The 21984-nt window shown below is 43.8% G+C and overlaps 1 protein-coding gene across 1 annotated transcript in view; it reads right to left on the bottom strand.

The window, feature by feature from the left end:
• Positions 1-1948: 1948 nt before the first annotated feature.
• OVOL2 (ovo like zinc finger 2) overlaps positions 1949-21984 on the bottom strand; it is a 29779-nt gene continuing 9743 nt past the window's right edge. The window contains exons 4-5 of the mRNA XM_079125558.1: positions 16944-17133; positions 1949-3184 (exon numbers count right to left, since the gene is read on the bottom strand). Coding sequence (XP_078981684.1) covers positions 2868-3184; positions 16944-17133 — 507 coding nt within the window. The 3' untranslated portion in view covers positions 1949-2867. The remainder of the gene's footprint in view (positions 3185-16943; positions 17134-21984) is intronic.

The raw sequence follows: 21984 nt of genomic DNA, 5'->3' as shown, positions 1-21984 counted from the left end.
AAACCACAATGGGCAAAACAGAGCTCAAAGATGGGAGAGAAAGGCGAGAGATGATACCATCATTTAAGTACAAGATATGGCCACCCTTGAAACTAGAATAACTCTATAGTTTTCAGCAAATACAATCCCTTCTTTGTTGAAGTTATTTTAAAAATCTGACTCTAAGGAAAAGATTAGCTGGATCACTATTTCCTGTGTGAAATAGGCTACGAGGGTCCTGTAGCCTGTCCCAGCCTGCCATAGATATTCCTTGCTAGGAAGGCTCATTTTGTCATCTACATTTCCCAGATAACTAAGGCAGAAGCAAGGCAACTGCCTTCTAGCTCCCTCTGTGGCAAAAGCTAGAAGAAGACACGAGGTCTATGGCTTGCCCTCTGGAGTCAGGATTGAGCCCTTCGTGATCCTGGGGTGCTGCGCCATGTATCATTTGCAGTCCCCAAGTCAACACTGCTGATGGCTGAATGAGGTCATAGCCTCAGACCACACACCTGGGACTTCTGGTGAAGCAGAAAAGACCCACCTGGGCCCTGCAGGCGGGTTAAGCCTCATCAGTCAGGGGAACTGAAGGGACAAGGTTCCCCAGAGTTAGAAACTGCCTCTGTGCACTCCCATTTGAATCTGAAGCCTTTTTTTCTCCTTCCTGGAGGAAGGGTGAGGACAGGGGAAAATAAAGGGGTTTCCATTAGTCCCGAAGGCCTCTCTAGTGGCCTCATCTGCTCATGGGGACAAGACTGCTGACCCCCGGGGATGCCCTGCTCACCCCCTGGCACACACAGGTGTTTCACAAAAGGGTTTGCTTCCTTTCTTCTGAAAGAAATGCAGTGGTTTGGAAGAGAAATGGAAACTCACGCTTAAAACGGCCAGGTCTTGGCATCACGCCTGACTTAGAGTATAGGAGAGAAGGTAGACGGAGAAAGGAAGAGAAAAGAAAGGAAGGGAGTAGAAAGCGGGGAGGATGGGGAGGGAAGAAGTAAGAAAATGGCCTCATCATCCCAACATTTCCATAGACAAAGGAAGGGCCCAGGCAGCACCCAGGGGAACGAGGTAGGCAGAGAGACAACATAATGCCCCTGATGAGCACTTCCTACTCGATTCAGGCAGCAGCTCACGGGTCTGAGTAAAAGCCTCTCCCAACAATGGGGCTTCCTGGAAGAGGGATCTGGACCCTTCCTGCTGCTCTTTCAGTCATAAAGGAGCTTGGGAACCACTTTGTCATCCCTCTGGTCAGCTGCCTCGTTTTTGCCTTATCTCATCTCAAGGTGAACTTAACTGCTAACCTTCCCTACTTCTGGAAATGAGCATCCAAAATGAGCAGACTGGTACCAAAGGAGGCTGCGCTTGGCAGGTGCACTCCGTGCGAGTGGGTTGCTCATGGTCCAGGTTGCCACATACTTCACCCAGTGCCAGACTCAGGGGAGGGAGTAGAGCCTTCACTCAGCAAGTCTCAGCCCCAGAAAGTCAAAGATCTATACAGGTGCCCACAAGTCATCAAAAGAGACCAGAGTAGAGTTCCCAGGTACTACCACTCCAGGTATATCTGCCAAGCTGCTTGCTGCTCAGTGCTTTCTACCAACCATTTACTCTATCCAAACATCAAAACTGGCTTCCTCACCAGGTGCAGTGGTGCATTCCTGTAATCCCAGCGACTGGAGAGGTTAAGGCAGGAGGATTCAAGTTCAAGGCCAGCCTCAGCAATTTAGTGAGACCTAAGCAACTTAGTGAGACCTTGTCTCAAAATAAATAAAATCAAGAAAAGACTGGGAGCTGGGTGCGGTGGCACACGCCTGTAATTCCAGTGCTTAGGAGGCTGAAACAAGAGGATTGCAAGTTCAAAAGCAGTCTTGGCAAGTTAGCAAGGCCCTAAACAACTTAGAGAAACCTGTCTCAAAATAAAATTAAAAAGGGCTGGGGACATGGCTCAGTGGTTAAGCACCCCTAGGTTCAATACCTGGTAGGGGAAAAAAAAAAAAAAAAAGACTGGAGATGTACTAGCTTGGTGGTAAAGCACCCCTGGGTTTAATTCCCAGTAAAATAAATAAATAATAAATAAATAAATAATTTGCCTTGTTTCCTCAAACCCACCCCACCACTTTGAAACCATCAACTCCCCCCGCAAAATAACCTAGAGTCCAATGTCACACAATAAACCCTGAACAGAGAGTTATAGCTCAACACTCTATTTTGTTTGGAAAGAGAACTTTCACATGTTTCATTTATTAAAATAATTTCTGTAAACTCTTTCAGAATAATAAAATTCATTTTCCTTGCTTAAATAGCATTTCAAGGCACCATAAAATGATGGTCTCTCAAAGAATATCCCTCCCTCCAGGTATGAAATTTAAAAAAAAAAAGTTCTCATGGTGATTTCGGCCATCAGGAGTGTGGAAAACAGACCTGACAAATGGAACTGTGTTCAATTGGACACATGGTACAGGGCCTGATGCCACATGATCACAGACAACCTTGGAACAGATCCTACTGTTGATGTCTGGAAAAGACAGAGAGGTGAACTCAATACTTGCAATTAAAAGGAGCACATGCCTTTGGTTACACACACCTCTAATCCCAGCAACTCAGGAGGCTGAGGCAGGAGGATCCCAAGTTCAAGGCCAGCCTAGGCAACTTAGTGAGACCCAATCTCAAAACACAATAAAAAAGGATGGGGGTGTAGCTCAGTGACAGAGAGCACCTGGGTTAAATCCCCAGTACTACAAAAAAAAAAAAAAAAAAAAAAAAAAAAAGGAGAGAGAGAGAGGGAGAGAAAGAAAAAAAGCCAGTTGGATGAGGGGAGGGCATGACAGACTCCAAACCAAAAGTCCCAGTAAACATGGCTGCATTGGCATCTCTCTTTCCTTTCCTCATGCTCTTCATTTCTTCTCTTCTTCCTCACTCAGGAGGGTATTTTCCTGGTGTGTGGACATCAGCTTGCTCTGCAAAAGGGCTGCCAGCTTTTTGGATGTCTTTTTGAGAAACGTGCTGCCCGGGTGGGCACTGTTCACATGGAGGTACAGGTCCTCCTGCGTGGGGCCTGTGTAGCCGCAATCCTCACAGACATAGAGTTTGTCCCGACGTTGCTTGTAGGCGTATTGCTGCTGCACCCCATGGATTTTCTTCAGGTGAGACTCCAGGGAGCAGCGCTGGGTGAAGGCTTTGTTGCAGATGTCACATTTGTAGGGGCGGATGCCTGCAAGGACGAGGGGCAGACACATCATCAGCTGGTCGTGACCAAACCAGAGCTTCTCAGCTCTGAAGCCACTAAAAATCACCACGACCAAGATATGTGGCAACAGGAGAAAAATTACTAAAGCAAGACACGAAACTGTCTGCAAAAGATCAGGGCAACTGCACAAGCAAACCTGACACACAAATGCCAACAGCAAAATTGACACCTGCCTCCTGGAGGCATTTTCATTTTTCCCACATGGATGCCTTAGTATTTTTATTTTACAGGAGGAAAGTCAACTTTGTTTTCTCTTCTTTCTTTCTTTCTTTCTTTCTTTTTTCTTTTTCTTTTTTTTTTTTGGAGAAGGGGGCAGCACTGGAGATTTAACCCCAGGATGCTTTAACACTGAGTCACATCCCCAGCCCTTCTTATTTTTTATTTGGAGACAGGATCTCACTTCTAAGTTCTAAGGGCCTTGCTAAGTTACCCAGGCTGTCCTTAAACTTGCAATTCTCCTGTCTCAGCCTCCCAAACTGCTGGGATTACTGCTTTTGCCACCATGCCCAGCTTTGTTTTTCTTCTATATAATTTGGGTTTTCTTGGAAACAGACACTGAATCAAGGATTTCAGTCCAAGGAGTTTGAGAGGCCATCAGGGAAGCACTATTTAGGGGCTGAAGAAGTGAGACAGGGAAGGGAAGGAGCTGGGGCAGGGTGAGTTACCATGCCAGTCCCTGTAGTGGGCAACCAGAGTCCAATTCTGGGGGGCAGTGTAGTAGGCAGTGTATGCTGTTGCAAACCCTGCAGGGACATAAATGAAACTAAGTAATAACCATAGCAGGCCAGGGGTGTAGCACAGTCATGAAGCACCTGCCTGTTATGCACAAGGCCCTGGGTTTGGTCCCCAGAACTTCCATGAAAAAAACAGAAACAAAAACAAAAAACCAAAATCAGAGTAAGGCTCAATTTATGGCTATAAAGGAGGGATGTGTCACAGAAGCACGACAGCCTGGAAAGGTGAACATGGTACTAGGGCTACATGGACCAGGAAGGAGCTGCCACCTGGATGAATCCCCCACGGCCTGTACAGATTCCTGGGCCTGCCTTGGAGACCCCAGGCACTAGGTATGAGGCTTGGAAGCTGCATTTTAATTTCTACATTTAAATAAAAGTAGTTGCCTACCATGGTGGCACACGCCCATAATACCAACAATTTAGGAGGCTGAGTCAGGAGGACCTCAAATTCAAGCCTGGGCAACTTAGTGAGACCTTTTCTCAAAATAAAAAAATAAAAAGGGCTAAGGATGCAGCTCAATGGTAGGGTGCCCCTGGGTTCCAATTCCAGTACCACAGAGGAAAAGCAAAATTCTTCTTCATTTCACAATATTCCTGTTGATTTTTCCACATGGATGCTTACATCAGTTTCAATCCTTTGAACAGTACCATGGTGTCTCACTGAACAGCTGAAGCCAAATCCCTTACTTTAAGAACTATGAAAACCGAGCAACCAACCCAAACCCTCCCATCATATTATAGTGCTTGGTACAACCTAGTAACTCATGGGTGGTCCATGGACTCACAGTGGCCACATCAGCTGGGAGCAGGTGGGAATACAGAATCTCAAATCCTGCTGTGGCCTGGATATGCTCTGAGTGTGGGCCCCAAAGATGCACAAACTGGAAGATTAGTCCCTAAATATCGTGGTGCCGGAGATGGTAGAAACTTTAAGTGGTGGGGCCTGGTGAAAGGTAATCATATCCTGGGGCCTCCACCCTCTTGAAGAGCTCATTCCTATAGCTCTCACAGGAATGGTTTAGTTCTCGCAAGAGTAGATTGCTATAAAGTGAGGCCACCTCCTGCACTTGGCCCTTCTCCATGTGGCTAGTTCCCTTTCTCCTTTTCTACCAGGTTGTGATAAAGTAAAAAGGATGCTGGCATCTTGCTATTTGGACCTTTTAGCCACCAAAATCCTAAGCCAAATAAACCTCTTTACTTAGAAATGTACCCAGCCTAAGATATTTTGTTATAGCAAAGAACAGAGTAATATGGGCCCCAACCCAGACCTACTGAATGGGAATCTAAAAGCAGATGTTCTTAGACATGATAGAGCATTAGACTAAGTACAGAATCCTATGGCACATGCCTGTAATCCAGCAACTTGGGAGGCTGAAGCAAGAGGATCAGAAGTTGGAGGCCAGCCTTAGCAACTTAATGAGACCCTGTCTCAAAATAAAAATCAATAAACAAGGATTGGGGTGTAGCTCAGTGGTAAAGTACCCTAATTCAATCCTCAGTACAGGAAAAAAAAAAAAAAAAAAAAAAAGATTCCTGTGTCCCAGTCTAGGAATTTCTGATTCTGGGGTAGGGCTAACAATTTCTATTTAACAAGTTTCCATGTGATGCTAAGGCTGCTTCCAGGATCACTCTTTGAAAACCACAGGACCAAAACAATCAAAGTTAAGTCTAAGGACAGTACTTCAGACATCTGAAGGCAGCCAGGTTCCAAGACTCTTCTCTTTAAGGTCAAATGTCCCTAGTTCCTTAGTGACAGTTTATGGAGGGGGAGTCAAGAGAGCCACTTCCAGCCCCAGGTTCAATTCCTGGTATTAAAAAAAAAAAAAAAAAAAAAGCCACTGAGCCAGTTCTGTTCATTATTATTATTTTGATTAACTATACAGATGACAAAGAAATTCAAAACTGAAAAAAAAGGATCCCTTCCCTACTCCATCCCACTATCTCAAAAAAATCAAATCGTTTCCATATTTCTTCAGTCTACATCCAGAAACACAATTTCCTACAACACCCACACAAGAAAAATGTGTTGGAGCAATGTCCTGGTAAGATGTTATCCCAGCTAATCAAGCAAAATGCAGGACTTTATTATACGCCACACATTCTAGAAAACTGCCAAAAGAAGCTCCCTTTGTAATCCCCAGTGCTTAGGTACATAATAGGTACTAAGTAAATAGTTTTTATTTATTTATTTTTTTGGTACTGGGGATTGAACTCAGGGGCACTTAACCAGTAAGACACATCCCAGCCCTTTTTGGTATTTTATTTAGAGACAGGGTCTCACTGAGTTGCTTAGTACCTCGCTAAATTGCTGGGGCTGGCTTTGAACTTAAGATCCTCCTGCCTCAACCTCCTGAGCGACTGGGATTACAGGTGTGTGCCACCATTCCCGGCTCAGTGAACAGTTTTTAAATGAATAAATGAATGAACCCTACTGACCGTGGGAAAGAGAGGTCACACCTTTGGGACAAGTTTTCTATAAAGGGCTATCGATGTCTCCCCTAAGGAACATGCCCACTTTAGTTTTCATGTTTACACTGTGATGCAAACTTCCCTCCACCCCTGGTAGGTCAAACAGCAGGCCTTTATTACACCTGATTTCAAACCTATAGATCATCAAAACAAATTTACCCAGAGACCAGTTGCCCCTTTCTGTAATCTGTGCTGTTTTAAAACGTCCAGACTAAAAATACAGGAAAACACACTGACATCAGGCTTCAACCTGGATCAAGAAACTCCTAGATTTCCAAAAATGGATGTTTCCTATGCTACTTGTGAAAGTTCCTACATAAAGGGTGACCTGCTCCTGGGAGAAGCCAGCAGAGCTCCACTACGCCCAGGGTGCCCAGGGGCATGCCTCCTTTCCCTCTTCATTCAACACATCCTCAGCATCCTCTGTGTCTTCTATTTGCAGAGTACCCAGAAAGGCCAAATAGCAAAGGATAGAATTCAGAACCCTGCACCACATGGATCATGAAAAATGGGGATGACTATTGCATGGGTTTTTGTTTTTTTCCCAGGTGGGATTTGAGCCTGGTTTGGAAGTTGGGTGACTCACAGACACAAACATGGAAAGGAGACATGAGCCCTGAAAGCTCTAGTTAGGGTGTTTCTAACATGTAAACCTGACTCCCCCCACCCCTGATTCCCACCCGAGTAAAATCACGGGTGCAGACAGACATTGTCATGCCAAAGTTCTTTGGTGTCCCTTTCTGGACCTGGAAACAAGCTCTGGTTTTGGTTCCCCAGAGGGGGCCTGGGAACAAGCTCTGCCCACTCCATGCACTCAGGGTGATGAAGATGGACAGACAGGAGCCCTGGGCAAGGGGGACCAAAACCAAGTCCCGCTCCCGACACTGAATCTTCACGCGTCTCAGGACTCTGGAGCAAAGGTCAATCTTCTCCAATTCTGAAGTGCGAACTGGGAACCAAAAAGCACCATCCATGCTAGATATCATTAACCTACTGACACCTACGTGAGTACCAAAGTCCAAGGCCAATGAAAAGCCAGGCTTCACACATCTGCCACTCATTAACTGGGTCCATGGTCAGACTGCTTAACCCCTCCAAGGCTCAGCTGCCTGGCCTGTAAAATGGGGATAACACTCACACCCCTTGGATGGCTGCTCTGCAGGTTCACTGAGACATCACATGCAAAGTACTTGGCAATACTAAGGACTCATCAAGATACAAGATCAGTGGCTCACGATTCCACTTGATGTAATATAAACACACCCCATTCACAAGCTGTCTGGTGCCTATATAAATATTTCTATTTAAACTGAATACTTTTCTATCCACGTGTGCTTTTGTAAGTATTGTTTGTTTCACAACAAAAATTTTCGTTTTTAAAACATTTATGATATCTTCAAAATAATTTTAAAAATTTTAAATTTCTAAAATAATTTTAAACATGTGGTCACTAGGTGGCTGGTGGGAAGACTTCCCTTATTTTCTGCCCTTTTGCATGCTGCACCAAAGGCCTGCATTACCTACCTCCCCACAAAAATATTTGTTGCATTATCAAAACAGGGTTTCTCAGGTCAGGTGTGGTGGCACATGCCTGTAATACCAGTGACTGGGGGAGCTAAGGCAGGAGGATCACAAGTTTGAGGCCAGCCTCAGCAACTTAGCAGGAACCTGTCTCAAAATAAAAGAGGGGGCTGGGGATATAGCTCAGTTGGTAGCGCGCTTGCCTTGTAAGCACAAGGTCCTGTGTTCAATCCTCAGCAAAAAATAAAATAAAAAAAAATAAAAATAAAAAAGGGCTGGAGCTCAATGTTAGAGTTGCCCTTGGGTTCAGTACCCAGCACTACCAAAAAAGAAAGAAAAGAAAATAAGAGAAACAAAGAAAGAAAGGCAGGCAGGGTGACTTTCTTTCCGAGTTTTTTATTTCTAACATCAAATTAAGCTTCATATGACACATCCCCAAGGAAATTTTCTGCTACTGGAACTTTCTGCTTGGGTTCCTTGCTACAGCTCAAGTGCTCCCTTTCTGAACTTGGTCCAAACATGAACCTCAACAAGAAGTTTTTACAAGCTTCCTTGTGGGAGCAGACACTGAAGGCAAGTTCCTGGGAAGGAAATTTGGTAAAGACCTTTAAAAAATCATAATGTTCTTACCCTTTGGTCCACAAGTTCCACTTAAGGGACATTACACTGTAGAAAGACTCTCACAAGTAGACAAAGAATGTATATTTATGGCATTATTGCCTGAAATTAAAAATAAACCTGAACATGGAAACAAGTGTCACCCATTGGGGAACTAGAAAAGGATTGTGCCTCCACGTTGGAAATTTTGCCATGATTTCATATGAAGAAATCCTCCAAAGGATGCAGTGGCTCGTGCTATAATCCCAGCAACTTGAGAGGCTGAGGCAGGAAGATCACGAGTTCAAGGCCAGCCTCAGCAACTTAGCGAGGCCCTGTCTCAAGAAAAAAAAAAAGGGGTGGGGCGGGGGTGGGGATGTAGCTCTGTGGTTAAGAGTACACCTGGGTTCAATCCCCGGTATCAAAAAAGAAAAAATAAATGAGAGTAAGATGTGCTTACTATGCAGATATAAGGGAAATTCATATCTATGACTATCTTTTCATATATAAATAATATAAAATATGAAAAAAGCAATGTGCATTAAAAACTTCTGGAAAATAATTAAATGAAAATAAAACTTGTGTTTTCATGAATGCAACTGGATTAGTGGAAGGAGGCTTACTTTTTCTTCAATTTTCCCCATGTGAACTTTTTTTTTTTTTTTGCGCTAAAAAATAAATTCAAGTAAACAAAAGAAAAACAGGGAGGAGAGACTGTTTGCTAACTGAATGAGGCCATTCCACAAGACAGCCCTCTGGCCGCTATAGTGTGTATACTAGATTCTTTTTCTTCTGGTTGCCCTGCTCCAAACTTCTTCCAATCTGCATTTTTCCCAATCCAGTCAATCCTTCCCATTAGGCTCCCAACAAAGACACCATTGTTTTCTCTTCTTTAATCAAGATGGGATTTGTTTGCCTTCTCATCTCTTTCAATGTAGCCCCTGATGGAAGATAAGACAAGAGGGCGTCCTGTCCTGTCCTGTGGGTGGAGCCCTCCCAGTAGCTTTGGCCAGTGCCCCCTTCCCCACTCCCTGACCTCAAATCTGAATTCCTCAGCTTCTCTCTATGAAACTCAGAAGCTTCCACAAGAATGGCATGTGCTTTAAATGGCCTCCCTTATTCTAGCTGGCGTTGTGAGTATATTAACCAACATGAATTTATTACCTCCCTGGGCCACACCTCCTCACCAAGGCTGAGCCAGGAACCCCACTGATGTCTCCTTTTCTATTGTTGATGATGACTTTCTTTTATTGGATGTTTTCTTTTTTTTTTTTTTTTTTTGGCAGTGCTGGGGATTGAACCCAGGGCCTTGTGCTTGCAAGGCAAGCACTCTACCAACTGAGCTATATCCCCAGCCCTTGACTTTCTTCTCTATAGCTTCATTTATTTATTTATTTTGCAGTACAAGGGACTGAACCCAAGGCCTCACAAGTCCTCTGCATCCTCAGTCCTTCTTCTTTTAAGACAGGGTCTCGCTAAGTTGCCAAGACTGGCCTTGGACTTTCCATCCTCCTGCCTCAGCCTCCTGAGTCACTTATAGGCATGAGCCACTTTGCCTGGCGTAAAATATTTCAATAAACGCCATCTTAAAATGGTGAGGCTGACACATCAAAGCACTCAGGGTGAGTCTGCGCTTCCAGCATGCCCCCAGGGGCTGCACTTTGAGTAGCAAGAATGTGAACACTAAGCACAAAGTCCAGCACATGCTAGTGTTCAGTTATTACTTTATACTCTAAAATACAGATCTCCCCTCTACCAAGAGCAGATCAGTTACTTCAACAGATAGCCCTTCTTAGGAAATATCCCAACTGGTTCAACCTAAAATGCTTAAATAAATCCGAAAGAATATTCTATAAAAACAGGCCCATGATGATCTTCACAGGCTATGAACCACATATACAATCATTTCTTTGATGTTTATGTGCCTTTTCTCTGTTGACCTGAGGTGGGTCAATAGCCATAGGGTCTGGCCTCAGTGATCCTGTCCACTCCTCTGGAATAGAGCAATTTCCCCTATGATAACGTGTTGTGGGTGATGCTGGTCCCCTATCCAGACCCCCTTTCTGGGCCAGAGCATATCACCAGCTGTGGTGTGTGCTGGCAGCTAATTGCTCCTGGCTAATCAATTCTCCAAGGGAACTGATTTCCCTGAAGCCCAGGGGAGAGGTGACCACCTGCACGTCTGAAAAGGGCACAGAGAGGTCCCCCTGTAGACAGAACAACTCTAGGGTGTCAGAGCCCCCCAGGATGGGATTAAGACTAGACTCTGAGACCACACCTCTGCCCGGCCTCTTCCTCTAACCCAGCTCACTTCCCTCAGTCCCTGACAGGTTCCTTCCAAGAGCTTTCCCTCCATAATTCATTTGATAAGCTGCTTCCGGGGAACGAGACCTAAGACAATTTAGATTAAAAGCAGTCATTCATTTGCTGATACATTTTTATAAAATGTTACAGGAGCTTTTTCTACAGCAGTTGGTTTCTCTTTTCCCATCTTCAATCAGATGCCATTTAACTCACACCCCTCCCCCATCACACTCATCCCCTGCCCCCCACCCCCCACTTACTCTTTTCTTGATGAAGTCATATTCCAAAAAGGAGACCTAATCTTTTCTTTCATCTGTTTGGATATTAACGTAAGACATTTTCAGGCTCTGGTTTCCCTGGATCTTTTCCAAGAAGTTCCCTTTGTGTTTTGAGTCTTTCCTTAGATGCCCTGTTCTAAGGATCACAAGTTGGAGGTCAGTCTGGGCAATTCAGCAAAACCCTAACCCTAAGTAACTTAGCAAGACCCTGTCTCAAAATACAAAATTAAAAGGGCTGGGGATGTATCTCAGTGGTAAAGCATCCCTGGGTTCAATTTCTAGTACCCCAAAAGAGTAGGGGGACAGGAGAACAGGTCCAAGTCATTTCCATATGCTATTGGTTGACTACTTTGAGAGTGAAAATTAACATTTTTTTAAATGGTTGCCTATAGACTTCAATTATCTTAGTTGTTTTCCAATAGAACTTAAGAAGGCCACTATATAATTTAAATTTTTCCAGCAGCTTCATCAAAACCAATACAAAGAAACAGCTGAAATTATTTTCTTAATATTTTTTTTGTTGTTGATGGACCTCTATTTTATTTATTTATTTATATGCAGTGCACAGAATCAAACCCAGTGCCTTGAGAGGCAAGCGCTCTACCACTGAGCCACAACCTCAGCCCCTGAAATTAGTTTTAATGATATATTTTTAGTTGGTAGTGTGTTTTTGTTTTGTTTTTACTTTTGAGACAGTCTTGCTAAATTGCTGAGGCTGGCCTCAAACTTGCAATCCTCCTACCTCAGCCTCTCAAATCAGTAGGATAACAGGCATTGGCACCTCACCCAGTTTAATTATATATTTTAACTCAATATATCCAAAATATTATCATTTCAATGTGAAATCCACATTAAAAATTGAGATCTTTATTTCCCCCCGCCCCCCTTTGCAGAAAGTCTTAAAAACCCAGTTTTTTTGTGCTTAAACGACATCTCAATTCAGTTCAGCCCCTTTGCAGGGGCTCAATAGTCTATGCAGACAGTGGTTGCTGTCCTGGATGGCACAGCTCCACATTCTCCACTCTTAGATATCGTCTAGGCCTTTTCCCCAATGTGACAAACTGGGTGAAGACTTTTACAAAAGCATCAGCTGGAAAGTATATTTATTCACTAACTTATGTGATTTTCAGCTACTTAAGAGTCACTAGAAGTTTCACCTTTGAGGAACAGAAGCTGGGAGCCTGGGGGTAGAAGCCTCCCCCTTTTCTGCTCACTTTGTGGACAGAGGATGTCTTGGCACACTAACACATACACTCAGGCTTCTCTGCAACCTACTAACTCCTGTGCTGGAGCGCACAATTCACGCCCGGTCTGAATTTCCCTTTTTCTTACCTTTCTCCAGAACTAAACGGGCTTCTAGAAACTGCAGTGGGGCAGGCTGGTGAGACACCTGCCTCAAGAAGAATGCCAGAAGGCCCTGGGACACAAAGAGGGAGACAGGGATTCTGGAGAAGATAAAAGACCTCGAACTTTAGGACCAGACTGTCTTGGTTCCCAACTCTTCCACATATGGATCATTTAAGCTCTCCAAGCCTGGTTTCCTCATCAGTAAAATGGGGGTAATAAAAATAGTAATGGCTCCTTGGGGTTGATAGAGATGATGGGATCAGTGTTGAGGGCCTGGCATGCTGGCCATCTGAAGGAGTCTCCCAGTCTCTGACGAGCCACTATCCCTCACTGCTAACTCTTCTGCCTCCTGGTGCAGACCCTGTCAATGCCTTATACATATCAACTCAGCAGACCACCAGGGCATCTCAGATGGAAACATGACGGGCTTGCAAAGGGCTGGGGGCAGGGCACTGAAGGTCCCAGGATGGAACCCCCAGTCAAGGTGGAATGGAGGTAGATAGAACAGTATCTCAGCTTTCCTACTCCTGGATCAATCTGGGTGCATTCTTATCCCACTCCTTTATTTTGAGACAGGATCTCACTAAATTGCAGAGGTTCTCACTAAGTTGCCCAGGCCGGCCTCAAATTTGCAATCCCCCTGTGACTCCAGTCCAGCACTTGGGGTGCATTCTATGTGGTTCCTCAGAGGGTCCCTGGTGGAACTGTGCCCCAGTTGCTCACAGTGATAACCTGCTCATTACTAATGCACTCATATTAGCTTGTTCTATCTCCCCTCCCCATTCCCTTTCCATGCATCCTGGGATCACCTCATAAGTAAAGTGTGCACACCCAAATCCTTGTGTTGGGGTCCTCTTCTGGGGTAATCAAAACCAAGACTACTTGCAATGCCTTCCCATTCCTTCTTGTCCAGTCATGGAAATCTCAGTCATCCTTCAAGTCCAGCCTAAAGGTCACCTCATCTGAGAAGCATTCCTGATATGCCATCAGAAAAACTGAACCCGCTGGGATGTTCCAGTGACATGTGGCCACTTTTTCTTCTTACTGGCACCTCTGATACTTCACTTTGTGAGACAGGAGGATGTCTGGGGTATTTTCCCTCTGTTGGCAAAGACCTCCCTGATTATAGAGCTGAATGTGCACAGAAGGCCTGCCACATCTTGGGTTTTCAGGAAACCTCAGTCAATTACTGCAACTTTTACTACTTGTAATAATTAAAATCTTCTAAGCACTTACTTTTTTTTTTTTGGTCCTGGGAATTGAACCCAGTAGCTTTACTACTGACCTACATCCCTAGCTTTTTTATTTTGAGAAAAGGTCTCACTAAGTTGCCGTAAACTTGCAATCCTCCTGCCTCAGTTTCATGAGTTGCTGGTGATTACAGGTATATGTTCAATCCCTGGTACCAAAGTGGAAAAAAAGGAAAACAAAAATAAAAAAAGAAAGAAAGAAGAAAAGAAAAAAAAAAGTGAAGGTGAGAAGGTAAGTGATGTAGACAGTCCCATGGTCAGCTAACACAGACAAGAGGTTGTTTTTGTTTTATTTTATTTTATTGTACCAGAGATTGAATTCAGGGGTGCGCTTAACCACCGAGGCACATCCCCAGCCCTTTTTTATATTTTATTTAAAGACAGTGTCTCAAAGAATTCCTTAGGGCCTTGCTGCTGAGGCTGGCTTTGAACTCATGATCCTCCTGCCTCAGCCTCCCAAGCAGCTGGTATTACAGGCATGCGCCACAGTGCCCAGCTTTTTGTTTTTGTCTTAATCAAAACTAGAGATTGAACCCAGGGTCACACACAAGTTAGGTGAGTGCTCTACCACTGAGCTACATCCCCAGCTTTTTTTATTTTAATTTTTTTAACCTTCATTACAACTGAAGGTACCAATAGCTCTCCATGTTCCCTGAGTCCCCTTCGCTTTGTCCTAGAGGCTGGGTTAGGGAGTAACTGCAGAATCTACCAGGTGAGAAGCAGAATAAACAGGCCATGTCCTCAGAGGTATCCTCAGATAGGGATGAAGAAGCTAGGAAACTTTCCAGGCAGTCAATGGCAAACAACAAGTAGTCCCTGATTTCCTTCTGCCCCTGGGGCTAGCTGCCTGCAGGCCCAGCTTTGCAATTACTCTGTGACCCTCTCCAGGACCCTACACTACCCTGTCAGGCCCTGTTATCACCTATAAGACCCATCATTCCCTAAGCATTTTGTTCCCACTGACCCTAATGGTCAGCCTGACCTTGTACAAGTTAGACTACTGATTCACTAGGATAAAAAGAAGATTAAAAAAAGAGAAAAAAAATCTATAGCCAAACAACGCCAGAGAGTATATACTACATGAGTCCATTTTATCAAGTTCCAAAACAGGCAAATCATTTTTGCTGTTAAAAGTCATGATAGTGGCTGCCCTTGGAGGGAAGGAGGTAGTGACTGAAAGGAAGCAGGAGATATTCTGATCTTAGATGCCAGATGCACGGGCATATTCACTTTGTAAAAACTCCTAAACCTATTGATCTAGGCACTTGTGATTTGTGCACTTTTCTAGATATATATTACATTTCAATTAAAAGTTCACTTTAGAAATACATTAGAGCCAGGCATCCTGACACATGCCTATAATCTCAGCATTCAGAAGGCTGAGGCGGGAGAATTGCAAGTTTGAGGCCAGACTCCACAACTAAGCAAGACCCTCTCTCAAAATAACAAAATAAATTAAGAAGGGCTGGGGTGTAGTTCAATGGTAAAGTGCCCCTGGGTTCAATTCCCAGCACCAAAAGAAAAATATTTTAAAAGAAAAAAAAAAAAAAAGATATCTTTTAGTGTGTCAGTTCACTCTCTTAAGTTGGGGAACACTCTTCCCTGGCCAGGAAGGTAGCTCACATCCAGTACCCTAAGAACAATAAAAAACAATAAGAACTAGGAAAGAAAATGGAATACAAAGGACTTAAGAATGGCATTATGGATAAGTGAGGAACTGGGGGCCCCATTTGGAGGGAAGAGCGGGGATTCTCCTATCTTCACCAAAATGCCAGGGAAAACCTTAAACTCTGAAAGAACTTGAGGGATTAGGCTCTCTACACATGGTAAATTCTATGAGGTTGTTAGAAGAGTGGGTGGCAACCTAGATGGGACTGAATGGGTTAAGATGAGATGGGTTTAAATGAGATGGAATAGGATGAATGGAAATGGGTTGGGATGGGAGGGGATGGCCTGAGGGAGGTTCTGCAAGGACAGGATGGGATAGCTGTGGGGAGGGTTAGGCTGGAACAAAATGGGGATTTGACAACAGTGGTGCAGATTGTGAAGGACTTTACATGAAGCTCACCAAGATGGGAGATGAGAGCTTGGCGTGGTGGTACACACCTGTAATCCCAATGACCCGAGAGGCTGAGGCAGGAGGATCACAAGTTCAAAGCCAGCCTCAGCAATTTAGCAAGGCACTTAGCAATTCAGTGAGACCCTGTCTCTAAATAAAATACAAAAAAGGGCTGGGGATGTGGCTCAAATATCCCCAATATCAATTCCCAGTATCAAAAAAAAAAAAAAAAAAAAAAAGAAGAGAGAGAGAAATGAGGAGTCTGAATTTCATTCTGCCCAGAGTTAGAAATATTTTTAGCAGGGAAATGGCATCTTTAAAATTCTCCTCAAGGGATCACTGGGACAAAGGGTGGACTATGGGCCTTCAGTGGAGAAGCCTAGAGGCCAGATCTCCCTAAGATAAAACTAATGAGACTTGTGACTGATCAGACAGGCTGGAAGTGAGGCCAAAGGGCACCCCCTCCCCATTCTCCGTAATACGGAGTTGGTGAGGACTTGACTCCACATTTCTAAGTCAGGAAATGGACTGGGGTATAGTTAAGTAGTAGAGCACCTGCCTAACATGTATGAGGCACTGGGTTCCATCCCCAGCTCTAAAGAGCTGGGCGGGGGGAGGCCAGGAAATGGGAAATGGAAGATGCTTATCTGCCAAGCTCACATAGGAGGCTCAGGTCCACTCTAAGTGAGCTAAGCATTTTCTTCTTTTGATCTTTTAGGAGGAACATGACACTATATATGATACTATATACCAAGGCAGGCTTACTTCCCAAGAAAGAGGAAGAAAATACTTCTAATAGGACCACAGAATCACATGCCAGCAGTCAGGACCAGGGGGGCTGAACTACAATATCACCCCACATTTGTTTTATGCATCATAGTCCTCAGAATACTTTGCTTTGAGCCTCACTAGCACATATATCATTATCCCATTTTACAGAGGCAAAAACAGGCAACAAGAGGCAGTTTGCTTGGCATGCTGGCAGGTAGGAGAGTCAGGAAATGAACCCAGATGGGCTGGCGCCAAATACTCAGTTTTGTGACCTTTCCAGAAATAGGACCCTGCTCCACACTCCTGAGTTAGTTCTTCAAGGGGAAAGGTACAGGAACTCTTGGCCAAAAAAAGCATACCAAAGAGCAAAGCACACGGTCCCAGTCTCACCTGTGTGTGTGCGGACGTGCCTCTTCAGGTCGAAGGTGTCGTTGAAGCCCTTGCCACAGAAGGTGCACAGGTGTCTTTTTACCTGGTTGTGGCACTTGAGGTGACGGTTGAGCATGCGCTGCAGGCGAAAGCCTTTGCCACATAGGTCACAGCTGTGAATCACTGAATCATTGCACGTGCCTGTGGTGAACTGGGAGCAGAGAGAGGTTGTGAGGGTCCAGGGGGAATTACTTGTGTGACCTGCCTCCCTGTCTCTAGGTTTGGCCTGGTAGTGGCTTCTTTCCCCTACGAATTCCAAGTGGGCTTGGTTTTGGAGGAGAAACTGTAACTGGCAGATCCTTCTGATACTCATTCCCCCCTTCTCTCTCAGAAGAGACCTCTGATTTCTAGCTGTGCATGCTGTCTTACAAGACGTGGCCATGTGACCAGCCTGGCTGATGAAACAGAAATTTCCTTAGGAGGGAAGGAGTGGCTCCAGCTGGTTAGAGACCCAACAGCCCTTTTGGACCATGAGGTGAAAGTAAGGGCTAAGGATGGAGAAGCAGAAGGAAGGAGTCTGGGTCCTATTGTAGATACCCCATAAAGAAAGCCCCAACCCTTCCTCCTTGCATCTTTGTGTTGCTCCATCCATCAAGAGATGAATCTGGGCAGAGCTTATGATCACTGGGACAAAGAGAATGCAGTAATAAGGTGTCAACTCCAGTTCTTAGGGGACTTTGCAGCTTCCACTGCTTTTTTCTGTGAAGCCAGAGTCCTCCTGAGAAATTCAAAGCCACCAACCTCTAAGGAAGCCCAAGTTAGCCACGTGGAGAGCCAGAGGCCATGCTACAGCACCAGATATGGATAATCCTCCTTGGATGTTCTCGTCCAACCCAGGGTAGCCACCAGCTCAGTGAGTGACCCTAGCTAATGCTATCAAGAGTGCACAGCTTAGCCAAGCTGTGTCCAGTTCCTGATCTACAAAATCAAGAACGAACAAAATTATCACTTGGGGAAGTGATTTAGTTAGGACCTCACAGCTTCATTATACAAAAAAAAAACACATCAAATTCCAACCTCTGTTGGAACTGCTGAGCTTTCTCAACTGTATTTGCTGCCTCTAGGAAGAAAACTGAATATCTATATAATAAAAAAAAAAAAAAAATACAGATCTGATAGATTCAAAAGTTACCAGATCAGACCTTTAGAAGATGGATTCATTGTTCTACCAAAATTGTTCCCCTAAGGGTTGGGGATGTAGCTCAGTGGCAGGGGGCTTGTCTAGCACATGTGAGAATCTGGGATTGATCTCTAGCACACATACACCCCTCTGCAAAGAAAAGTCTATCTTTACTTAATCATCATTAGTAGGAAGAGCTGGTCCTTTCCTGGCTCCACACTATTGTAGCTTCAAATATCCTCCTTCCATCATTCTTAGAGAAGGTGTTGCCTCCTCTAAGACCCAGCTCAACTGCTCCCTGGCTGATACCACCTCCTCCAAATATGGTAGCACATGCCCAAACTCTTATTCCCTGTCCCCATTAAACCAGTACTTCTCAGACTTGAGGGTACCCACACTTGAGGGAATCCCAGGGGGCTTGTTAAAATGCAGACTCTGGTTCAGGAAATCTGGTGGCATCTGAGGTACTGCATTTCTAACCAGTGCCCAGGAGATGCTCCTGTAGCTGGTACTGCTACATCTCCAGTCCTTTATATCTTTGAGTGAAGGTCTTGCTAAGTTGCTGAAGTCCTCCCTGAGTGGCCAAGCCTAACCTTGAACTTGTGATCCTCCTGCCTCAGCCTCCTGAGTCACTGTGATAATACCCATATGCCACTATGCACAGTTCCTAGAACTGAACTGTCTTTTGAATGTCTTGCCGACCACAATTAAAACCTGAACTCTTGTTCATTTTTTACTTACCTTGACCTTTTTGGTAAATTCCTTTTATTTTTTTCCCCTTGTGTTGCTAGGAATCAAACTCAAGTCCTCTTGCATGTTAGGCAAGTACTCTACCACAAAGCTACATACCCAGGCCAATACTTTTGTTTTATTTTTCTCCTTTTTTTTATCCCTCTAGTACAGGGACTGAACCAAGGGGTGCTCTACCACTAAGCTACATCCCCAGTTCTTTTTATTTTATTTTGAGACAGGGTCTTGTTATGTTGCCCAGGCTGGACTTGAACTCGTGATGCTCTGGCCTCAGCCTCCTGAGTAACTAAGATTACAGATGTGCACCACCATGCCCAGTTTTCCTGTGGTTTTCTTACAGTAAAAGCTGAAATTCTCCAAGTATCCGTCAGCAAAGGCTATTTTCCCATTTCTCTGTCTTTTTATAAATCCCTACTTCATGGCATGGAAAACAGCCACCACAAAGAGACTCAGGGAATTCACTGGGAGGTACACCCTGTCATTCACAAAGCACTGCATGCCACCTTTAGGACCAACGCACTCACCAGATGTTAACAAATTTTATTGAAAGCCTACAGAGATCCTTGCTGAAAGAAAATGCAAGTTTAAGTGGTTCAAGATTATGGCTGATGAAGCAAGCCTCTGCCAGATTATCAGCCAAGCTGCCAGAACATTTTATTTCTCACAAAGGAAGAGATATTTGCAGAATAAATTCCTAAATATGAAATTTATTCCAAAAAGTATATTTTATACCTGTGCTTCGAAATTTGGTCTGTGACAGTAAGAGCCTGGAAACTACCTGTGAGTTCATCAGAAGGTAGTTGTTAAAAAAATGAAGGTAAAACCACTCAATCAAAGCAATTAGGAAAAGATTGGAGGCTGGGGCAGTTCATATCAACTGCCAATCCTCTGAGTGAGCCTTCCTGGATATCTAGACCAGTGAAGGCCCTGGGAAATTCCAGCCCTAGTTGCCATCTAGCTGCAACCACAAGAGAAACTCCAGGTAAAAGCTGCCCAGCTGAGTCTTCTAAAGTAGAAGATACAGTATAGATTATTTTTAGTTACTAAATTTGGGGTTACTTGTGCATCAAGAATGGGCAAACTGAAGCAGTAACAAATGTATCACATTCTCTCCAGAATACCAGATCTGCCACATTTCATAAATATTTACTTACTTATTCATTTTTACTTACTATTATAAGTAAATAATTACTTACTTTTATTCATTTTGGTGCTGGGGATGGTAGCCACTGCCTTGTACATGCTAAGCTCATGCTCTACCACTGAGCTGCACCCCAGTTCAGATCTGCCACTTGTCTAAGTGTTCTCTCCCAGGATGGGATGCATGACACAGAAGATGCTTCTGATTCCTGGAAGGACATCTATGGGTCAGAGGACCTGTTCTCCCTCCCCGGTCACATGTCTGCTCATTGGGCACCTTTATTATGTTTACACAGGTTTGTACCTAACACTACCTCCTGAAAGTTCAAAGAAGAGCTAACCAGTCTTCCCTTATTACTCCATTCTACAAATAATAGAACAATTACATCTGAGATCTAAACTTAAGACTCAAGTCACATTTTAGTCAAATTGGTTATGATTGTGGAATAAATACAATAAATGCTGAAGGACTGAATGTAAACCCTGGTTATTTGTGTGATGTGAGATGTCATTTAATATCCTTGCCCATATGTAAGCATATTAAATGGCCCTACATGATCTCTTTAGCAGTATTAAAAGATAAGAGTAAGGTCTGTTTTCCAACTTCCTAAGTTCAATTCCTGCTCCACAGCTTACAGTCAGAGGGATGTAGGCAAGTTATGTAACCTCTAAACCTTAATTTCATCACTTGTAAAATACGAATAATGGTGTTTGCCTCTTGGAAATAAATTAAGGAATTAAAGAAGATAAGCTACTTTAAAAAGATCTGGCATTTGTTAAGTCCTATTGCAGTTAAATCAGCTCCAAGAATCTGCGATCCTAAATAAAAGGTAATTGGTCAAAATCTTTAGTGTCTCAATGTGCTTTTGAATTTTTCTCTCTGCAATTTTAGAAAAAGAGAACTAATCTTCAGTGTGAGCTACAAACCCCCAGTCCTTCAGCCACAACGCTATAATCCCCAAAGCTCTGAAAATCAACATTCTCTTCTATCTCCGTGGGGAGTGAAATCTGACCCAAGTTAATGTGAAAATATGCAGACTTTATTCCAGGTAGTGTCAACATTCATGTGTTTTGATACAGAATTTATTAATGCATTTAATTATAGGATACTGTTCTGGACCTGCCAGGGGTTGTATTTACATCATGCTACTTTCTGAAAAAGCCTAATAGTTTCACCCTTAATCCAAAATTATCACTTTGCAAAGGCTTATTAATGAAGTGGGATATTATATAGGGTGGGAAATGACATCTGTCTGAAAATTAATTCAGGGCAAGAAAGATGAAGAGCAAACAAGCAATTTTCCAAGCTTTCCGCTTGTCTTGTCCTTCTGTTCACAGTCTTTTCTCTGCAAGATCTCAGCTTTTGTTTTAAAAAGCAAGCAGAATTCCCCTCAAGTCCTTCTAAAAAGAACAGGCCTGCAGCAAAAACAAACTGATCATTGTATCAAGGTTACTGAAAACATCACGGGCACCCAGGGAAGCTGGGACCTCAGCTGGCTCTGTGACCAACTTCAAAGCTGGCTAAGATCACTTACCTGTCAAACTTCTAAAGGAAAACCAACAAAAGGGGGGGACAACTCTTATTTTCCATTATCATTTTCCCACTAGACCAGTTTATTAAATTAATGGTTCTAGGATTGGGGATGTGGCTTAGTGGAACAGAACTTGCCTAACATGCATAAGGCTGGATTCCATTCTTAGCACCGTTAAAAAAAAAAAAAAAAAAAAAAAAAAAAAATCAGTGGTCCTATTTCCTCTGCATCCAAGACTACCTTCTAGCGGCCATTTGGACAAGATTTCCACTGACATGTTGTCTGTGCTAGAATGCTCACATCATGCTAAGCTGAGATATTTTCCCAACTCCTTTTGAATTCACATTTATCTCCAGGTCCCATGTACACTGAGATTTCACAACTCCCCTAACGAGGCAGAACAGACCTCAAATGTAGAGATGGTAAAGGGAATACCTCCTTATAAGCCAGAAGATGAAAC

Source organism: Sciurus vulgaris, assembly GCF_902686455.1.
Source record: "Sciurus vulgaris genome assembly, chromosome: 2".
NCBI lineage: Eukaryota > Metazoa > Chordata > Mammalia > Rodentia > Sciuridae > Sciurus > Sciurus vulgaris.
This window is presented reverse-complemented; position numbering and strand designations above follow the sequence as displayed.